Source organism: Jaculus jaculus, chromosome 4 (assembly GCF_020740685.1).
Source record: "Jaculus jaculus isolate mJacJac1 chromosome 4, mJacJac1.mat.Y.cur, whole genome shotgun sequence".
Lineage (NCBI taxonomy): Eukaryota > Metazoa > Chordata > Mammalia > Rodentia > Dipodidae > Jaculus > Jaculus jaculus.
The window spans coordinates 157,347,750-157,369,563 of NC_059105.1; the positions used below are offsets into that span (position 1 = coordinate 157,347,750).

Genomic DNA, 21,814 nt, shown 5'->3' on the forward strand with positions numbered 1-21,814 from the left:
ATTTATTTGAGAGTGACAGACACAGAAAGAGAGAGAGGCAGAGAGAGAGAGAGAGAGAGAGAGAGAGAGAATGGGCACCAGGGCCTCCAGCCACTGCAAACAAACTCCAGACACATGCGCCACCTTGTGCATCTCGCTTACATGGGTCCTGGGGAATTGAGCCTCAAACTGGGGTCCTTAGGCTTCACAGGCAAGTGCTTAACAGCTAAGCCACCTCTCTAGCCCACCAATTCCTTTTTTTAAAAATTTAATATATTCATTTGAGAGAGAGAGAATGGGTATGCCAGGGTCTCCAGCCATGGCAAACAAACTCCAGACACATGTGCCACTTTGTGCATCAGGCTTACCTGGTTCCTGAGGAATTAAACCTAGGTCCTTAGCTTTGTGGGCAGATACCTTAAGTGCTTAGCCATCTCTCCAGCCTTGCCAATTCTTTTGAAGGAAAAAGGCCTGAAGAGAGAGTACAGGAGCATACTTTTCCAAGTGACACAGCTGTGTTCCCTGGGTGCCAGGCATCACCCTGATCTGACAGCAGAACTTGGCAGCATTGCCCATGCAGTATGGCAGGGTAAGCATGAAAGATACAAGTTTTAGGGATCGTGGAATATTGTAGCACAGCCCCAGGGAGCTGTTGAGGCTAAGCAGTGTGAGAGAGGTTGGGAGTCCCTACCTGGAGGCCACTGTGTGATGCTGTACCATCAGTTATAATACACCCTGGGATATTAGAGATGCTAGGACCATGGAACAACCATCAAAAGAGCTGCAAATTCAGGATGAATCCATCCTGAAAGAGAGGCTACAGGAGGCGCAGCTGTAGGGGTGGAACTACCTAAGCTTTTTGGAGCTATCATGGGTCTCAGATACTAGACATGAGGCTATAAGATTTGGTAAATGCCTTGCTAGGTTTTGGTCGTGTGTGGGGGTTTGAACGTAAAGCGTCCCCTATAAACTAATGTGTTGAATACTTACTTGGTCGCCAGCTGTTTGGGAAGGTTGTGGAACTTTCAGGAGGTAGAACCTTGCTGGAGGAAGTGTGTCAGTGGGGGTGGGGGAAAGGGTCTTGAGGTATGACAGCCCAGCCTTGCTTGCTGTTTTATCTGTTGTAGTTATCTCTTGCTGCTGGGACAAAACACCCAGCTTAAAGCAGCTTATGGGAGGAAAAGATTTATTTGAGGTCTCTTAGGCAAGTTTTTTTAAAAATAATTTTTAAATTTTTTATTTATTTGTTTGAAAGCATCAGACACAGAGAGAAAGAAGCAGAGAGAGAATGGGAGCATCAGGGCCTCCAGCCACTGCAAACGAACTCCAGGCGCATGTGCCACCTTGTGCATCCGGTTTACATGGGTCCTGGGGAATTGAGCCTCGAACTGGGGTCCCTAGGCTTCCTAGGCAAGTGCTTAACCACTAAGCCATCTCTCCAGCCCAGGCAAGTTTCATTATATTGGCAAAAGGATCTTGCTAACATCTGGCTGGAAGTGGTCTGAGTTAGTTGGCTAGCCTGGCAAGCTGGACTAATAAACCTCAAGGTCCACACCCACACAACTCTTCTTTCAAGGTTCTACCTCCCAAATTGTCACTAGCTAGCGAGTAGGTATGAGTCTTTTTTCTTTTTTTTTGAGGTAGCGTCTCACTCTAGTCCAAGCTGACTTGGAATTCACTACGTACTCTCAGGGTGGGCTTAAATTCAAAACGCTGCTTCCCGAGTGCTGGGATTAAAGGCGTGCACCACCATGCCCGGTGGGTGTGAGTCTTAGTTATGAACAGGAGGCTACGGGGGACACTTTACACTCAAACCCCCACATTCTTTCTATTCCCTACGTGCTGGTAAGATGATGTGACACCACCTTTCTGCCCCTGCCATGCTTTCTCTGTGACGAGAGGCTCTACCCTCTGGAAGTATAAGCTGAAATAAACTCCTGCCCTAAGTTGCTTCTGGTTATTTTGTTCGAGCAAGAAGAAAGTAATGGATACAGCAGGTTGCTGCGCTAGTAGGCTGGGGCGAGTGTGTGCCAGGAAAGAAAGAGGACAGAAGTGAACTTGGAATTCCAGAAAAGCGGGCAGAGGTGAGGTCTGGAGTCTTGTCCACGGCATTATGAGGAAGAGATTTCACTTTTACCCATGATGGGAGGGTTTTAAGTAGCATAGTAACATAGAGGATTTAAAGTTCAGAAGGACCAGTCTCCGTGTTCCAAAGACTTTTGCACGACACGAGAAAATGTCTCTGATAGGATAGCAAAGAAAATGGGTTTTAAAATTTAAATGCTCTATGCTTATATGATTTGTAAAGGAATCTGAAAGAAAATAAATCAGTTTTTAAGACTGAATACATCTAGATGGTTATGATTATGATGTTCATACTCATTACAATTTGTAATAAAATATTATTTTATTAGTCAGAAAAAGGCTACCAAAATGTTTTCAAAAAGAGGGGCAACCCTTTGGCAGTCACATGGAGAGATGTCAGCCTGAAATCTGGGAGCAAATGGTTGCTAACAGTCCAGGCAGGAGAGCATTAATTCTAGGTTGTGAGCACTGTATAAGGACAGGTTGGCTTGAAGAAGAGCAAGACTCTAGGGATTTTATTGACTATGTTATGGACCTCGAAGGGAGATCAAGTCTGATGACCTCACAGGGAAGTCACTGGTCCTTGCCAGTCACCATACCAGGGCTACTCTTTCCATTTTATTTTATTTTATATTGTTTATTTTTATCCTTTTGTTTCATTGTGGTAGGAAAGTACCAGATGAGATCCATCCCTTGAGATTTTAAGTGTATAATTCAGCACTGTTAACTATAATAAGCACATGTGATACAGCAGCCCTTTAGAACTTACTCAGTTTGCCTAAGTGAAACTTTGTGATGATTGTATTACAGTCCATTCTATAGTATCATCACAAAAAAGCACTGTGAGAAACTTCTAACGAAAGGAAGTATTTAGCTCACAGTTTCAGAGATCAATAGTTCAAAAAGCATGGTGCCAGCTGAGGTGAGACTCCCCACTGGTGGATGCATCATACTACCATGGATGGCACTGTGTGAGACAGGAAGCCACAGACCAGGGAGGGTCCATTTTGATCTTCCATCAGAATTCTTCTTACAAGAACTAACTTGTGGTCCCATAAGAATTCCTTTAACTTTTGCTGAGGGCAACAACCCCGACCATCTAACAATTCTCCCTAAGCTTCATCTTTCAAAGGACCAACCACCTCTGAGTATCACCACAACGGAAATACCACTTCCAGAAGAACCTTTGGGAACAAGCCATATACAACCTATAGTGCTACTGAATAGCAGCTAATTATTTCCTCCTACCCCAGGCCATGGCAGTTATCATTCTGTTTTCTGCCTCTATGAGTCTAGCTATTTTAGACACCTCACCTAAATGGGATCATATAGTATTTGTCCCTTTGTGATTGGCCTGTGTTACTAAGCATGATGTTCTCAAGGTTCACCCATGTTGTAGCATATCATCAGTGATACATAATAAATTTTTGGGTCCCAACAAAACTCACTGTCTAAACCTAACCATCACGGTAAAAGTATTAGGAGCAGTATTCGGAGGAAGGGGGCTCTGTGGAGGTGATTAGTTCATGAAGGCAGCATCCTTGTGAAAGGGTTAGTGCCCTGCTAGAAGACATCACAGAGCACTATCAGAGAAAGAAGTTATTACTTTACCTACAAACCAGAAAGCTGGCACTCAATCTGACAGGCACTAACTTGATCTTGGCCTTCCCAACCTCCAGAAGTGTGAGAAATAGATTTCTGTTTAATACCTACCCAGTTTATGGTTCTTGTTGTAGGCACTGAAAAAAGAAAAAGGACCTTAAAACAGGATTTACCTTTTTAGGAAGATTCTATTGCATTCTGTAGTAGACAGCCTCAGGTTGCTGGGGTGAACTTCCAAACCGGGCACAGTTATGGAGGAAGATTTATAGAAGCTTACAGATAGAGGGGAAGTTCCATAATGCAGAAGTTGGCCCCCCTTTCAAAGAGCAAAGAAGAAAGCAAAGCCACCTCTGGCACCACAAGCAAGCACACACCAGGGAAAGCTCAGAGCACTCTGCATATCTTTAGACTGGAATTCCCCACACACACCTCAGGGCTGGGCCCTGGGATCCGCCCACAGTGACACCTCCTCCAGCCTGGTCGCTGCAGATCTAAGTTGTAAGCTTTCATAAACTCCTGAATGTGTTGGTGGACAGCCAGTCAAACTACCACATGTTGTGATAACTTCTTTACTTTCTCCAGTTTAAAATAATTGATTCCGGGCTGGAGAGGTGGCTTAGTGGTTAAGTGCTTGCCTGTGAAGCCTAAGGATCCCGGTTCGAGGCTTGATTCCCCAGGACCCACGTTAGCCAGATGCACAGGGTGGTGCATGCATCTGGAGTTCATGTGCAGTGGCTGGAGGCCCTGGCGTGCTCATTCTCTCTCTATCTGTCTCTTTCTCTCTCTGTCTGTCTGTTGCTCTCAAATAAACAAATAAAAATAAACAAAAATCTATTTTAAAAAATAAAATAATTGATTCCATTATGACATTTCCATATATATTTATTCTGTGCTCTTCATAGGCATGCTTTTTTAAAAATATATTTTATTGGGCTGGAGAGATGGCTTAGCGGTTAAGCGCTTGCCTGTGAAGCCTAAGGACCCCAGTTCGAGGCTCGGTTCCCCAGGTCCCACGTTAGCCAGATGCACAAGGGGGCGCACGCATCTGGAGTTCGTTTGCAGAGGCTGGAAGCCCTGGCGCGCCCATTCTCTCTCTCTTCCTCTATCTGTCTTTCTCTCTGTGTCTGTCGCTCTCAAATAAATAAATAAATAAAAATTAAAAAAATATATATTTTATTTTGATTTATTTATTTCACAGAAAAAGAGGGAGGGAGGGAGGGAGAGAGAGAGAGAGAATGGGTGCAGTGAGGACTCCAGCTACTCCAAACGAACTCCAGACATGTGCGCCCCCTTGTGCATCCGGCTAATGTGGGTCCTGGAGAATTGAACCAGGGTCCTTTGGCTTTTCAGGCAAATGCCTTAACCACTAAGCAATCCCTCCAGCCCCAAGGGCATCCTTTTATCCACTGACCCTTCAGTGGGCATTGAGATTGCTTCCACATCTTGATTGTTATGAACAGACTAGTTACTTGTCTTGTTGCTGTGACCAAATAGGTGACAAGAAGCAGCTTAAAGGAGCAAGGACATATTTGTTGCTCATAGTTTAAGGCTATGGCAGTGGAAATGGATTCTTGTCCATGGCAGCAAGTGGGTAAGGTTGCTTTTTCACACATGGGTGGGTCAGGAAGCAGAGAGAGGACAGGAATGTGCCTGGGCAATAAACCTTTAGGTCTTGACCCCAGAGATCTACTTCCTTCACCTAAGCCTCACTTGCCAAAAGTTCCACCACCTCTGTAAGGAAAGGTGCGGGAAGGTGGCACGCACAGGAAGCAGAGGACAATCAGGAAGTAGGAATGGGCTGTAAAACCTCAAGGCCTACAGGACCACTCTTAGCTACACCTGTTGTAAAAATTCTATACTACACACATTAGGGTAGTTCTTATGTATTAGCTAGGAGGAAGGGGAGGTAAAATGGGGAGGAGGAAGGGAGGGACCCATAATTGAGAGTTTTTGTTTTTCTTTGTTTTTTTGAGGTAGGGTCTTACTCTAGCCCAGGCTTACCTGGAATTCACTATGTAGTCTCAGGGTGGCCTGGAACTCATGGTGATCCTCCTACCTTTGCCTCCTGAGTGCTGGGATTAAAGGCATGCACCATCATGCCTGACTAATTGAGATTTTTAAAAATGTCAAATTTGTTTGGAGCTACAGAATAAAATAGTGAGTACCAGAAGTGGGAAAGAAGAAGAGGAACAGGGGAGATGGAAGTCAGAGGACACAGGTTGCAGATATGCAGGATGGATAGATCTGCAGATCTCCTGTAAAACCTGAAGAGCATACTTAACCTTTCGTATTATATTAAAGATTTTTGTCAAGCAAATAGATTTCATCTACTCTTGTCAAAGAAAAATAACTATGTGAGGTGCTAGCTGTGTTAATTTTTTAAATAAATATTTTACTGTCTATAGGCATGCTATAACAGGTTGCAAACATCAAATATTTTAAAATATGTGTAAAATAGAATTTAGATACTTAAAAATTTTTGTAAAAGTCATGAACTCTGTCATTCCCAGGCCAATTGCAGATGATGAAAGTAGGGACACCTTCATTGTGGAAAAACTGAAGTCTGGGATTTCCAGGCAAATAACATTTCAGGCATTTCAGGTTTATGTCTTTGGATTTTCAATTTTTGGCAGAATTTTAAACTACCCTTAGGAATCTCTTCCACAGAGACATGCCAAAGGAGTCCAGGTCCTGAAAGCATCCACCCCCAGAGTGCATATGATGGGCCATTATTTTCTTCCATCTAGATTCTACATTTCTGCTAATGCCCAGGCTGCTAACAGAACAAGCTAATTCACATATAGGGCAGTAAAGCACAAGACAGGTACTGGCTGGTCCAAGTCAAGATCCTCACGAGGCTGGCCCAGGAGGTGAATGCTCTCAGAGCAGGAGAGCTGGAGGGTGGAAGTCTTGCTGAAGTAGGGAGGCACATACTCAGCCCACAGGTAGATAAACCTGTGCACCTGCCCGACAGATGGAGGGTTATAAGCTAGCACACACTGGCCATTGGAGCCGAGTGAACTACTTTGGTGTATAACTTTCGGCAAGAGCTTCGTGCTTTCTTCCTGGAGGCTCAGCCGTCTGTGCCGAGCAGATGGAAGATTCATGGGACTCCGGGCCACAGTTTTATGGACACATGAGAGTCTGACATGGCCAGGAGGCTTATTGTTCCTTAAATTTGAAGCATAAAACCTAATCATATTGTCTGCTAAATAATTTCCCCAGTATTCTCCCAGCTGCCAATCCACTGGCTGACAAATGCATGGTTTCCAGCACTACACTGAGTCATGGAAGATAAAGACAACACAAGGCAGTTGAGGTGGCTAAGAGCTAACATTTGTAGGTGCCTGCTTATCAGTGTACAAAGCTTAGTCATGTCTGCCCAATCATCGTTACTCCCTTGAGATTAGATTTAGGTGGACAGATTTACCAGCATCATCACCAATAAATGCATAAGGGAGAGGCACAACAGACCAAATCACTTTTTTTTTCAAGGTAGGGTTTCACACTAGCCCAGGCTGACCTGGAACTCACAATGTAGTCTCACAGTGGCCTCAAACTCATGGCGATCCTCCTACCGCTGCCTCCCTAGTGCTGGTATTAAAGGTGTGCACTACCACACCTGGCCCAAATCACTTAAAAAAAAATTTTTTTTTTAAATTTTAGAGAGAGAGAGAGAGAGAGAGAGAGAGAGAGAGAGAGAGAGAGAGGGAGACTGCGGGGGGGGGGGAGAGACACAGAGAGAAAATTGGCATGCCAGGGCCTCAGCCACTGAAATCAAACTCCAGATGCTTACACCACCTGGTGGGCATGTGCAGCATTGCGCTTGCCTCACCTTTGTGCATCTGGTTTATGTGAGATCTGGAGAGTCAAACATGGGTCCTTAAACTTAAACTTCACCGGCAAGGACCTTAACCACTAAGCCATCTCTCCAGCCCCCAAATTACTTTAAAAATATTTTATTTATTTATTTATTGTAGAGGGGGAAGACAGAGAGGCACACACACAGAGGTAGATAGAGAATGGGTGTGCCAGGGCCTCTAGTCACTACAAATGAATTCCAGGTGCATCTGGCTTATGTGGGTACTGTGCCAAATACTACCCATGTAAGCCAGATCCTTAGGATTCTCAGGCAAGCACCTTAACCACTAAGCCATCTCTCCAGATCCCAAATTGCTCTGTTAAGCAGACTTTCCGTGGGAGATGTCATTAGTAGCAGGGCAGGACTGAAACTTAGGTCTTTTGATTTGCAGCAGCCATCTACAGTTCTAAATAAAAGTGTTTAATCAAAAATCACACAGGAAGCCAGGTGTGGTGGCACACACCTTTAATCCCAGCACTTGGGAGGCAGAGGTAGGAGGATCGCTGTGAGTTTGAGGCCACCCTGAGACTTTGTAGTAAATTCCAAGTCAACCTGAGCTAGAGTGAGACCCTATCTTGAAAAACCAAGAAACAAACAAACAAACAAACAAAAATCACACAGGAGAGCCAGATGTGGTGGCACACTCCTTTAATGCAAGCACTTAGGAGGTTTAGGTAGAAGGATCGCTGTGAATTCTAGGTCATTGTGGGCTAGAGTGAGACCATATCTTGAAAACCAAGAAACCCAAAACAACAACAACAACAACAACAAAATAACAAAAACAAAAACAAAAAGCCACACAGGAAAAGCAGAGGTAGTATTTGTAGCTCAGAGTTAAAGGTAACACCTTAATACAAAACTCAGAGGAAGCATGATGTTAGGTCTGCTGGGGGAGGTGGGCAAACATCTTCTGGTAAAGCAATGTATAGGCTTATTATAAAGGCCAAGGCCAGAAGGTAAGACCTCTGCAGTGTCCATTAGGTCCAGAAGGACACACTAATGGGGATCCCCAGGGACTGTCTGCACTGCTGGCAAGAGATTCCTACTTCCATTCCCCAACATACACAGAGAGAGGTGGAAGCCTACGTGCGACAATGACCATGGGACTGAGAATTCCTGGGGGCAGGTCTGAGACCTGGAGGCATGGGATCTTATGGCCTCAGGTAGAGCTAGGAGGACAAATGAACTCCAAGTACAGAATTTGGTGCCACTGTTTGAGCAACTAATGGAAAGACTGGACGAGAGTCTCAGCACACCAGATGGTCCCATCAAATGGGATAAGCCTCTGAATTGGAAAGGGTTCCTTAATCCTACTTTCAGGTCCAGGTTCTGCCCTTTGGAGCAAGAGGCAGAATGATCCTTCATTCAGGGAGCCTGACTGTTCCCCAGACACACTCTCACTTTCTTCCAAAGTGACCAAATTGTACTGGTTAACTCCTCCAAGGCCCTTGCAGTTCTTTCAAGAACATTCTAGACTACTAAATTTAGAATAAAATTATCACTCACATACAACTCCCTGATGGGCGTAGTTGAAGTTCTGTGAGTGCGATCAAACCGCTACTTTTCTTCACCTGGACACCGAAGCTTTATTAAGTACGTTTGTGATTCTACCGGCTACTTTGGCAGCCTTCATGCTGTTGTACTTTGTCAAATAAAATCCCAGAACTTTCAAGAGCTCTTTTCTTCTTTTCAGCTAAAAAGCTGATAAGAAATTGGAATAACTTTTGGTAAAGATGCCACTGAATATTCTCACATATTGGTTAGTTTCAGTTTGCAGGTTGTTCACCACTGCCTCACAGTGAGATGAGAAGAAAAGAAGTGAATTTTGGTGAGAAGATTCTAGTAAACTGAACCACTGCCCCTTACTCTTTTCTTTTTAAAATAATATATTATTTTAAATAATAAAATAATTTATTTATTTATTTATTGAGACAGAGGGTGGGAGAAAGAGGGGGAGAGAGAGAATGGGTGCACTAGGGCCTCTAGTCACTGCAAACGAACTCCAGACACATGTACCACCTTGTACATCTGGCTTATGTGGGACCTAGAGAATCAAACCTGGGTCCTTAGGCTTTGCAGGCAAGTGCCTTAACTGCTAAGCTATCTCTCTAGCCACTTACTCTTTTTTTTTTTATTATTTCCCCCTCACCCATCATCCTCTTACTTTTTTCTTAATATGAGCTTTGTTTTATATGTTAAGCCAAAGAAACCTCTGCAATTTGGGGCTCACTGTAGGCCTCAGGCAGTAACTGTTTGCCGAAGTTAAAACCCTTCATATGTTAAAATCACCACAGAAAGGATGTCTGTTTATTTATTTACTTACTTATTTAGAGAGAGAGAATGGGCATGCCAGGGTCTTCACCCACTGTGAACCAACTTCAAATGTGTGTGTCCCCTTGTGCACATGTGTGACATTGCATGCTTGCATCACTGTGTGTCTGGCTTATGTGGGACCTGGAGATTCAACATGAGTTCTTAGGCATCACAGGCAAATACCTTAACCACGAAGCCATCTCTCCAGCCAGGATTAGAAATTTTTTTTTTAAATTTATTTATTTGCGAACAGAGAGAGAATGGGCATACCAGGGCCTCTAGTCATTGCAAATGAACTCCAGACGTGTGTGTCTCCTTGTGCATCTGGCTTACATGGGGTCCTGGGAATCGAACCTGGGTCCTTTGGCTTCATAGGCAAATGCCTTAACTGCTAAGCCATTTCTCTAGCCCAAAGATTTTTTTCATTATTATTTAGTAGCCATTTATTGAGAGCTGGTACAGGGCCAGTGAATTCCAATGCCAACCCATATCCCCTCTTTTCTGGAAAATTTGCTCTTCTTACAGGACAGCTCAATGTCTTTGCTCACATGTCTAACACTAGACCCTCTGATCACACAGACCAGAGGATCAGAGGGACTATCAACAGTACAAAGGTAAGCAGTGATAAGTAACAGAGGAAAGGTAAGCCAAAATATAAGCAAATATGATTTCTGGAAGCAAGTATTAATGAAAAACCCACTAAGTATAAATGACTCCTATGTTAATGGAGAAAGAAAATAATATATGGATCTTATGGGGAAAATAACTTAGGAGGCAAAGAAGTAAGTTTCAAATGGTAACATGAAGATATTTTAACAATAAATAACACAACAAGGCCATCTAAGGGCTATCCCTGGAAGCATTTGGCTTTGGTTATTGCTGTGGCGTTTCAGAGAAAATTTGGCCTAGGCTGGTCAGAGAAGTCCTCGTGGAAAGACATTTGAGTGGGACCTTGAAGGATCATTATGATCAAGCAAAAATAAGGAGAACATTCCAGAGAAATGGGGTGAAAGGAAGAAAAACTTGAAAGAGGAAAACAAGCATGTGATATTGCAATGTCAATGTATTGCTTAAAAGAGAATTTAACTCTTCCAGGAGGGCAGGTAGAGATGGCAGGAAATTAGACAGCCTCTAAGAGCTTGACTTATTACTAAAGTTACCATTTAGGTTTTTTTTTTTTTTTTTAAAGCAATTTGTGGTGTGCATGTGTGTGCACGTGTGTGCATGCATGTGTGCTTGTGTGGGTGTGCATGTGCCATGGCATGGGGGTGGAGGTGAGAGGACAACTTTTGGACGTTGGTCCTTGGCCTTTCACTTCATTTGAGGCAGGGTTTCTCACTCACTGCTCCATGTACTAGGCTAGCTGGCCTGTGAGTATCTGGTGGATTCTCCTGTCCCTGTCTCCGTTCTTGCTACAGGTGTAATCTGAGATTACAGATGCCAGAGTTACAGTATCCAGCTTCTACGTGGGTTTCAGGAATCAGAAGTCAGGTACTCATCCTTGTGTGGCAAGCACTTTACCAATGAGCCGTCTCACCAGCCCCAATTTTTTTATTTGAATTTTTTTTTTTTTTTTCTGAGGTAGGGTCTCGCTCTAGCCCAGACTGACCTGGAATTCACTATGTAGTCTCAGGGGGGCCTTGAACTCACAGTGATTCTCTTACCTTTGCCTCCTGAGTACTGGAATCAAAGGTGTGCACCACCATGCCTGACTTGATCATGTTTTAAAAATATTTTATTTAAAATTTTTTCTTTATTTATTTGAGAGAGAGAGAGAGGGAGGGAGGGAGGGAGGGAGGGAAGGAGAGGGAGGGAGAGAATGGGCACACCAGGGCCTCCAGCCACTGCAAACGAACTCCAGGTGCATGTGCCCCCTTGTGCATCTGGCTTACCTGGGTCCTGTGGAATCAAACCGGGGTCCTTTGGCTTTGCTGGAAAATGCCTTAACTGCTAAGCCATCTCTCAAGCCTGATTTTATTTTTTTAATTAGGAAGGAAAATGACATCTTATGTGTTAAATCTCTTTTGTACTTTCAGCTAGGATATCTGAAAAGGTAGTTACTGGAATCAAAACGATCATGTAGCATGCCTTAGAGTGGGTACACCATTTTCTTCCAATTTCTGGGCCAAATGGAAGAGAGTAATGTTGAAGATTAACAAGGTTTCCCCACAGAAGTCTGGTGGAAGCACGGGAATTTATTCTAATAAGAATTGTAGGAAAAGCCAGAGACACAGATGAGAGAGGAAGAGAGGAAAAAGCTTCCGACTTTTGTCCTGTAGCTTACAGTCAGAAAAACATGGGAGCAGAGGGACAACTCTGTCCGAGTGAGGTGTCCAGAGAAAAGCCTTTCAGGACTGTGCCAAAGTCCTACCCTCCAGTAATATCAGTGACCCATACAACAGTCACGGGCTAGGCCAGCTGTTGGTGGCTTATGTTATTTTCCCCTTATGATGAAAGTATTCTCTGGGTCCCTTAATTTCTTGTGGCAAGCTATCCAAAATATGCCTGCCCATAACCCTTTATGGTCAGCGGTCTGATCTTTGTAAACTAGAAGGTCCCCAAATAACATTACCCAGTGTTTTCAGAAGATCTATCCTGAGCTATATCAGCAGCCCAGGGCACTGGCTTCAGAGCTAATCAGACAAACATCAGTCAGTGCTGAATGTCACTTGCTTGGGGACCTGTAGGTAAGGCTCTTGGACAAGCTCGTTTGCCTTGGTTACTTTTTCACCTTTCAATAATATCACAATCCTCAAGTGTCTGTTTATACCTATGCCTAGTCCCAAATAAAGTCACAAAGGACCTTGAGACACAGCTTTTCAGACACCATCATTACCTGAGATAATTCCGTAAGAAGAGTAAGTACGAATAGGATCGTGGAGGACTGATCCAAGGCCCTGGGAGCCACACAGAGGTGAGAAACACACAACTGCCTCCAGGACGCCCACTTACCAGCTTGTTTTTGACCAACTTTTCTATTGCACTGACAAGGTCTGCAGCAGTAGGTACTTCCGTGGAAGCCTGCCAGGCTGCTAGCAAAGAGGAGGACTGCAAGACAGGCAGCAAAGGAAAAGCAGATTAGCAAGGAATGAGGAAAAGCAATTAGAAAGCAAACCAGAAAGTCCAAAGCTCAAGGCAGGCCATGGAAGCACAGGTCTGTTTAGAGGTTAGAAGTGACAGAAGGAAATGAGGGAAGGTGGGTGGTGGTGTGTAGGTAGGCTTGTCTGTCCCTGTTAGGAATTCTGGCCAGAGACCAGGTGTTAGTGGGCCTGGGGTCTCCTTAAGAAGGCCTCCAAAGGAGCTGAGGGGAAGGGCCACTGGGTCCCTGGGTGACCAAGAGGCAAGGGCTGCTTCTCTTGAGAGCAGGGCACTGGGAACTGCTCTGAGGGTAAATGACGTCAGCTTGTCCTGGAAGCTTGTTGCTATTCCAGGGTCTGAAGGAATTAAAACTCCAGCCTCCAATGGTCTGAAGTCATGGCCTTACTACAGCAGTAATATGATCTAATATATCTGGGGGCGGGGCACGTAGAGCCTAGCAAGTTAGATATCTCCTATTTTCTTTCTCTTTTTTCTTCTCACACATAGACACGCACACACACACACACTCTCTCTCTTCTATCACATATAACTGGCCCAGTAAGGCCCTCACACTGCAACAGTTCTATTGTTACAGAGTTCTGTATCACATGCTGGGGCTCCCAGGGACTATCCTGCTCGAAGAACAGGGAAACTCAATAACAGGGTTTCTTTGTGTCCTTCATCTCCTGCTCCAGCCTGCGGCTTTGATCAGCGGCTACTGTTCAGTGGTTTGGGGATTCCTGCACACAGAGGGACAGTATCACTCTGTTTGCTGATCTGCTTGATTTTTCCTTCTTCTCTCCATCTGAGGGAAAGATGGAAGGGGTTAAGGGGGGAGAAATGGCTAGCTCTGAATCCGTGTGTACACCTTTACCTTGAGGATCAGAGCCATGGGCAGTGGTGTTCCCAGGCTGGGACATGGGTGTAATGACTCTGGGCAAACAAAGATAAACGTCTTGGCCTTGTTCTGGCTTTGAATTTCTCCCCTTAGGTTAGGGCAAGATTTTCAAAAAGGAAACACATGATGTAAACTAATAGTTACTTCTCAGTCTTTGCTTCTGTTATGTGTGTGTAGGGGGGGAGGTATAGGGGAATCAGATAAATGCAGCTTAGAAAGATAGAACAAGCCGGCATCATGTCGCACGCCTTCAGTCCCAGCACTTGGGAGGCAGAAGTAGGAGGACTGCTGTGAGTTCAAGGCCATCGTGAGACTACATAGTGAATTCCAAGTCAGCCTGGGCTATCTTTTTCCTCTTTGGGGGAATACAGGAAAAAGTTAATGGTTTGGAAAACCAGGTCATCATGTTGGATCTGGTAATCTTACTCTGAGAACTTCCAAGCACAGATGCTGTATGCACACAGTGATCTGCAGATCTTACAGAAACAAAGACTAGAAACAGCCTATCAGGGTGCCCACAAAGGAGGTGGCCAGGCAAATTACAGAACATTAAATAACTGAACAATTCTTTGGTCATTAACATTATGGCCATAACGATAAAACCTGTAAGATTTTAGGAAATGGGATTTGACAAAGCAATGGATACACCATCATAGACATAATCACACAACATCCATGTATATGAACAAAGAACAGACGGCACGGAGGGTAAAATTATACGTTACACACACCTATAATTCCAGTACTCAGAGGCAGAAGAATTGCAGCAAGTTCAAGGCCAGCCAAGGCTACATAGTAAGACCCTGCTTTAAACAACAACACCAACAACAACAAAAAACTTTTTAAAAAATTTTTACTTATTTGAGAGAGACAGAGAGAGAGAGAAAGAGACAGACAGAAAGAGAGAATGGGTGCGCCAGGGCCTCCAGCCACTGCAAACCAAACTCCAGATGCGTGCACCCCCTTGTGCATCTGGCTAACGTGGGTCCTGGAGAATCGAGCCTCGAACTGGGGTCCTCAGGCTTCACAGGCAAGCGCTTAACTGCTAAGCCATCTCTCCAGCTCCCACTTTTTTTGTTTTTGAGGTAGGGTCTTGCTCTAGCCCAAGCTGACCTGGAATTCACTATGCAGTCTCAGGGTGGCCTCGAGCTCATGGCGATCCTCCTACCTCTGCCTCACAAGTGCTGGGATTAAAGGTGTGTGCCACCATGCCCAGTAACAAGTTTTTTAAAATGCATTTTAAACAGTTATAAAATTATTTTAATAAATCCAAGTCAATTTCCTAGGAGTACTAGGACTAATTCTGAATCTAAATGTTTAAAAGCAAAACAAATAAGTGAGCTGGTCTAAGGAGAGTTCGGGGACTATCTCTGGCTATGATAAGGGTCATACAGATGTGTAGGCCAAGTCAGCACTCTCTGTTAGAAATTATCCAGAAATGATACAGCATCCATTTCTCCCAAACAAGCTGTGTTTGAGGGAAGTAGAAGGCGGGGGTTCATGACCTTTCTATCTTACACCAGATGGCTCCTCCATGCCTGCACGTTCAGAGCATGAGAGGCCTCCCCCCACGCTCACTATCACTGTTTATAGGACACTTCACAAGGGTAGGCCTCAGGAAACCCTGAAAACTGGTTCATTCTCACATCAAGGTCAAGTGCTGGCATCTCTGCCTCTGGGAGTTCAGCAGGCACAGTGTCATCCTTCCTACTGTTTCCTTCCCAACAGTCCTGAGTCACAGTGCTCGCCCTGGGGACTGGCCCCAACACCACCGCAGGAGCCACAACTGTGCTTCTCAGGGCGAGACCCGTGGGGGACCCTGTTAATGTCCTATTACTGGACAGCCTCTCTTCTGCACACAGAAGAGGACCTTGAATAATTACTGTGACAACCAAATGCAAAGCAGACAGAATCAAAATAAGAATTGGGATGTCACCAGAAATGCTGGACCATCCACAAACAGCCTAGAAGGTTCCTTTCCTGTGCACACAGGCCGGGCCACCTACTCAGAGGCAGCTTCTTCACTGTTAGAAGGAATACAGAGACAGCCCAAGAGACTGCTAGGCAAGCTCCAAGACCACCACAAAATGATGTTCTGGAAATAAATGGGAAGTGCAACAATACTGGAACTCCCACTTCAGCCTCCAGAGTCTAAGAGACACAGTACAAACCATGATATAAGCATGAAGGCATGGCTCTAAGAAAAGACAGTCCACACGTCGAAGGCAGCCCATGTCCCAGGTCAGTGCTTAGAAGTCAGGACAGGCTTCTGTCCCAGAACAGAGTGACCAGCAGAGCATTAGAGAGGCACAGTGCACTTGGACACGCCATATACCAGCAAGAGGGAGAACTTTGTGGACACTTTGGCATGCTTTCCTTGCCACCTTGGATAAAACTCTCCCCTTTACATCATTTCCACCTCGCATGTTATGATGGCTTGACTGGAGGTGACTGTAATTCGGTTTTAGAGTTGAACACAGAAGACAACTAAAACCTAAGTACTCAGGCATAACAAAGTGATTGCCACATAGAACCACCAACAGATTTCTTTGGGAGACAAACATTTCCTTTCAGAATCCTTCTCCTCAAGCACAGAACCACTACTCTGTCTCAACAACACAAGTTCCCAGGGAGATTCTTTAAGGCCTGCTCAGAATGCAATCAGGCCTTCAGGATTATAGGAGAGGACACTTAGCAAACCCACATGGAATCCATTTGACCAGCATTCAAGTGGGGAAAGAGCTAAAAGCGGCATGTCTCGGTCTCACACATACACAGAAAATGAAATCTCATACGTTCTACATTGCACTTTCCAGGGAGAAAGCAGAGGTCCTACCATCTCATCCTGGGTGGGGTCATTGTCAAAGATCTTCATGGGTGGCGGGAGTGGGGTGTGCGACTCTTCATCTGGCTCATCTTCACCCCAACCCTTCTTGCTCTTCTAGAACAAAAGAGCAGCATTAGTTACTGTTTCACATAGTAAAAGATGCCAATAAGTTTAGGACATGTTATGATAAAAAAAAAGTACATAGGCCGGACGTGTTGGCGCATGCCTTTGATCCAAGCACTTGGGAAGCAGAGGTAGGAGGATTGCTGTGAGTTTGAAGCCAGCCTAGGACTATAGAGGGAGTTTCAGGTCAGCTTGGGGGGAAAAATACATTAAGAGGAAGGGCTACCTCTTAATATACCTTTATCTTTTCAGTTGCAATTTTCTCCTCTGTACACACACACACATACATGAATATTTTAAGATATGGTCTTGTGGTATAGTCCAGACTGGCCTTAAATTCATGATCTTTTTTTGTGACAGCCTCCAGAATATAGTGATTATAGGCATATGTCTCCATGCGTGGCCTAATTTTTGAATTTCTGAAGGGTGTTAAATCAAATCTCACAGGCTATATGCCATTTCCAGCTTGAACAATAGCAGGTACAAGGGGAAATCTGGTTATACATCAGGAAGATTTTCTTAGCCTTGCCAGTGATTATAGTAGGCCATATATATGTACATCAGGTATCATATTCCTCTCCACCACCAAGATACATCCCTATAGTTTAATCACAGAATCTCAGCTTTGTAAGACCTCAGACATTACCAAGCCTAACGTTTTAGCTAACACCCAGTTCTCTCTGACTGATGTGAAGTCTGGAATTCTGAGACCTTCTAGAATTTGTATGTATTAGTTCTCATGAAGGCCTACTATCATCTCCAGGTCCCCCAGTAAAGTTTCCTGGAGCTGAAACATGGCCTATTGTCACCTTCATCCACTCTTCCTAGCTGTTCCTCCGCAGCACCCTTCATACAGAGTGTGGCTCCGACCCTTGCCTGCAGCCCAGCCTTCTGCTTTCAGAGCACAGTCTCCATTCTTTCATTCTGACTCTAAGCAAGTCTGCCCAGTTTTGATGTAGTCCTCAGTGGAGGCAGGGGATCAACTGCCTCCCCTCTGGCTAGGCCCATCTCCAGCTCTGACAAAGTGGTTTCTGTCTGCTTGATATTGCTGGGGCTGGTCAGCCCCTGAGTGGGTCATAAATCAAACCAGCCATCTCAAGAACAAAAAGAAGTTAAAGATGACAGATTGCTGGAGACTGGCTTGATTACAGGGCCTCAAGGAGGCATGTCAGAATCCCCTTCTGGAGAGGACACAGGGCCCTGGGGCACTGCTAAGTACCTCATCAGCGCTGTCTCCCTGAGGGGTTGTCTCATCCCCAGGCTTGGGAGATCCCAGGTCAAAGCTCTTCCGGCCATCCCGTACTTTCTTCTGCTTTTTGATGTTTCCATCTGCTTTCCCACTGTTGAGTCGACGCACTGGACTCGTCAGCCATTTTTTCAGGGTGTTGGTGGAGCGCTTGGGACCCGGGGAGCTGTGGATGGAGTTCAGGGAGGGCTGAGATTGCAGGTTGGCCACAGACTCGGACTTGCCTCCATTTTCACTGGAGGAATGAGAGTATGCATCTGAGGAGGAAGAACAGATAACCGGAACATCAGAGGTAGACAAGGCAGGCTGCTCACTGGAGGGTAAGCCTGCTCGATTCTCAGGAAGCTAGGGCACAAAGCAGAAGGTCAGGTGACAAAAGTAATAGCCGAGGCTGACTCAGTTCACACGGGAGGTACCATTCTGGTTTTGTGTTACCAAGAATGAGCAGGAGAAAAAGCCTTCACAGAAATTATAATCTGGTGAGAAGTACAATAGTCTGTGACAACAGCACAGTGGGTTTAAAAAAGTAAAGTCTCACAGACAGAAGGAAGAGCTATATTAAAAAATAAAGTTGGGAGCTGGGCATGGTGGCTTATACCTTTAATCCCAGCACTTAAGAGGCAGAGGTAGGAGGATTGCCATGAGTTCAAGGCCACCCTGAGGCTACACAGTGAGTTCAAGGTCAGCCTGGGCTAGAGTGAGACCCTACCTCAAAAAAACAGGGCTGGAGAGACAGCTTAGCGGTAAAGCACTTGCCTGTGAAGCCTAAGGACTCTGGTTCGAGGCTCGACTCCCCAGGACCCATGTTAGCCAGATGCACAAGGGGGTGCATGCAACTGGAGTTCGTTTGCAGTGGCTGGAGGCCCTGGAGTGCCCATTCTCTCTCTCTCTCTCTACCTGTCTCTTTCTCTCTCTGTCACTCTCAAATAAATAAATAAAAATGTATAAAAACTTAAAAACAAAAATAGAAAAAATAAAGTTGGAGAAGGTAAAAGGGTGCCAATTAAACAGTAGGTTGGGGAAAGTATCATGACTTGACATTTAGGGATAGTCCTAATGGTGGCGAGGGACAAACCATGTGGCCATCTGATGAAGGGTGTTCTAGGCAAGCAGAAGATGTACAAATAGAAGAGTCAAGGTAGGACCCGAGTTATGCCTTTCACTTCTACCTAGAGAGAAACCCCATTGGAAGATGGAGCCACAGTGAACACAGTTTAAAAATATTTTTTTTTACTATGTACTCTCAGGGTGGCCTTGAACTCACAGTGATCCTCTTTCCTCTGCCTCCCAAGTGCTGGAATTAAAGGTGTGCACCCGGCTCAAAAATAGTTTTTAATATTTTATATTTTATTTACTAAGGAGAGAGAGAGAGAGAGACAGAAAGAGAGAATAGGCACATGAGGGCCTCTAGTCCCTGCAAACAAACTCCAGACGCATGTGCCACCTTGTGCATCTGGCTTATATGGGCACCTGGGGAATCAAACCTGGGTCCTTAGGTTTTGCAGGCAAGTGCCTTAACCACTAAGCAATATCTCCAGCTCTACCTTACATTTTAAAAGGTCACTGTGACTTCTGACTTAGGTAGTGAAAACAGAGAGATGGCGTCCAGGCCACTGAACTCTTCCAGCGGAGAGATGTTGGTGACTTGAAAGAGGGTGGTACCAGTGGTTATTAGAAGGGATCATATTCTGAATAGATTTTAACAGTGGGGCCAGTAAGGTTTTCTGAAAGACTATGCATGAGATATCCATAAGATGAATCAGGACTGGTTGGTTTTTGCACTGAGCAAGTATTGGGATGAGCTTCCTGAGGTAGGGTGGATCATGGAAAGAGGAACTTTGGAGTGCCCATTAGTTTGTGAAGTGGAAAAGCTGATGAGCAGCTAGCTCTCATCTAGAGCTCAGGGGAGAAAGTGGCTGTGAGTTGGAGGTTTGTCAGTGTACTTTAAGCAGGAACTTATGCACCCATTTATTAATAATTTTATTATTAATATTAATTATTTTCTTTTTTGTATTTTTTTAATGAGAGAGAGAGAGAATTGGAGTGCCAGGGCCTCCAGCCACTGCAATCAAACACCAGACACATGCGCTATCTTATGCGCATGTGTGACTTTTGTGTGCTTGCATCATCTTGTGTGTCTGGCTTACATGGATCTGGAGAGTTGAACATGGGTCCTTAGGCTTCGCAGGTAAGTGCCTTAACTGCTAAACCATCTGTCCAGCCCTTAGGAGTTTTATTTGTTTTCATGCTAACATAAGTGGTAAGACTGTCAAGTGTTCATTTACCTGTCATGATAAGCATTGGTGCTCTTTCTCCTGTCTTTCTAGCCACGTGAGGACTACATTTCTCATAGCCTTGTGATTTATTCTTGGTTAGGTGAGTTACCTGATCCAGGAAGTGTGAATGGAAGTGATGTGAGTGATGTCCTGATGAAAACATGCAGCAATTGGTGCACAGTTCCATGCACTTTCTTTTTTTTTTTTTTAAATTTTATTTATTTATTTATTTATTTGAGAACAACAGACACAGAGAGAAAGACAGAGGGAGAGAGAGAGAATGGGCACGCCAGGGCTTCCAGCCTCTGCAAACGAACTCCAGACGCGTGTGCCCCCTTGTGCATCTGGCTAACGTGGGACCTGGGGAACCGAGCCTCGAACCGGGGTCCTTAGGCTTCACAGGCAAGCGCTTACCCGCTACGCCATCTCTCCAGCCCTCCATGCACTTTCTTTTGTCTACTAAAACAAATGGATGGGCTGGAGGAGCCTTTCTTAACGGTGTTGGAAGCTATGAAGCCAGGTGAAATCATCAAAGGGCATGGGTATGGATAAGAAAGACATCCAGGGATTTAGCCAGAAGTAGGGAGATGAGGGAATATGGAAGTAGCCAGAGACAGGAGGAAAAGCAAAAAGCGGGTATCCTGGAGGATGCGTGCAGAAAGTGCTTCATGAAAGAGAGAGATGTCAGCTAAGTCAAATACTGCTCGATGAGTCAAGAGCACTGACCTAAGAATTGAGTTTTAAATTTAGCTGCATGGAAATCACTTGGTGACTTTGCAAAAGAGCAGCTGTAGTGGAAGAGAAGGCAGGGGTAAGCCTGATTACAGAAAGTGTCGGAGAATGGGAGAGAGGAAGACTGATAGAGTATAGAGAATTCTTGTTTTGTTTTAAAGGGATAGTGATTGAAGAACAAGAGTTTGTTTTGTTTTATTAAATGGGAGAAATCAGCACATTGTCTGCAAGTTGCTATGCCATTTCTTGACCATTTTCAATGTTATAATGTACTTGCAGTAGCCTCAGCATTTCACGTGGGTCTTGTTTCGTGCTTGTGGCAACTGGGTGGAAGAGGTCAGTGCTATTATCCTCACTTTACAGAAGAGGAAAATACAGACTTAAAGATCAAGTTAATCTGCCCAAGGGCATACAGCTCCCTCAGCAGGGTGAGCTCTGCATGCCAATCGCCAGGCTTGAGTACTAAACTACTCTACTAGGCTGTCATGCTTGTGTGATTCCCAGTCCACCAGTTTCCATTGACTCTGGGGCTAAGGATGAGGCTGGAAGCAATAAAAGTCCAGTGGAAATCACACAACTGGTGTAGTGGGACAGGGAAGGAGAAGCACACGAGGGAAACCCTTTTTAATTTTCCCAAAATTCTTGACTGCTTAAACTCTTAGGAGATCAGTACTAGACATTACCTAATTAGAAGGTTTGACTAATTCAGTGGAAAGTTCCTTGAGCCCATTTCAGATGTTTTCTTAGCCCCTACTGTTCAATGATGTTCTATTAGTGTGGATCAAGATCCCTA

General features: G+C 44.7%; 1 protein-coding gene across 20 annotated transcripts in view; it reads right to left on the reverse strand.

Moving 5' to 3' along the window:
- Kalrn (kalirin RhoGEF kinase) overlaps positions 1 to 21,814 on the reverse strand; it is a 724,529-nt gene that overhangs the window by 89,909 nt on the left and 612,806 nt on the right. For 11 of the 20 annotated variants that reach the window (XM_045147196.1, XM_045147195.1, XM_045147193.1 and 8 more), the window contains 3 exons: positions 17,987 to 18,270; positions 16,654 to 16,758; positions 12,794 to 12,889 (listed from right to left, as the gene is read on the reverse strand). In XM_045147196.1, the coding sequence (XP_045003131.1) occupies positions 12,794 to 12,889; positions 16,654 to 16,758; positions 17,987 to 18,270 (485 nt within the window). The remainder of the gene's footprint in view (positions 1 to 12,793; positions 12,890 to 16,653; positions 16,759 to 17,986; positions 18,271 to 21,814) is intronic. The other 9 variants (XM_045147191.1, XM_045147188.1, XM_045147205.1 and 6 more) reach the window with 3 other exon arrangements.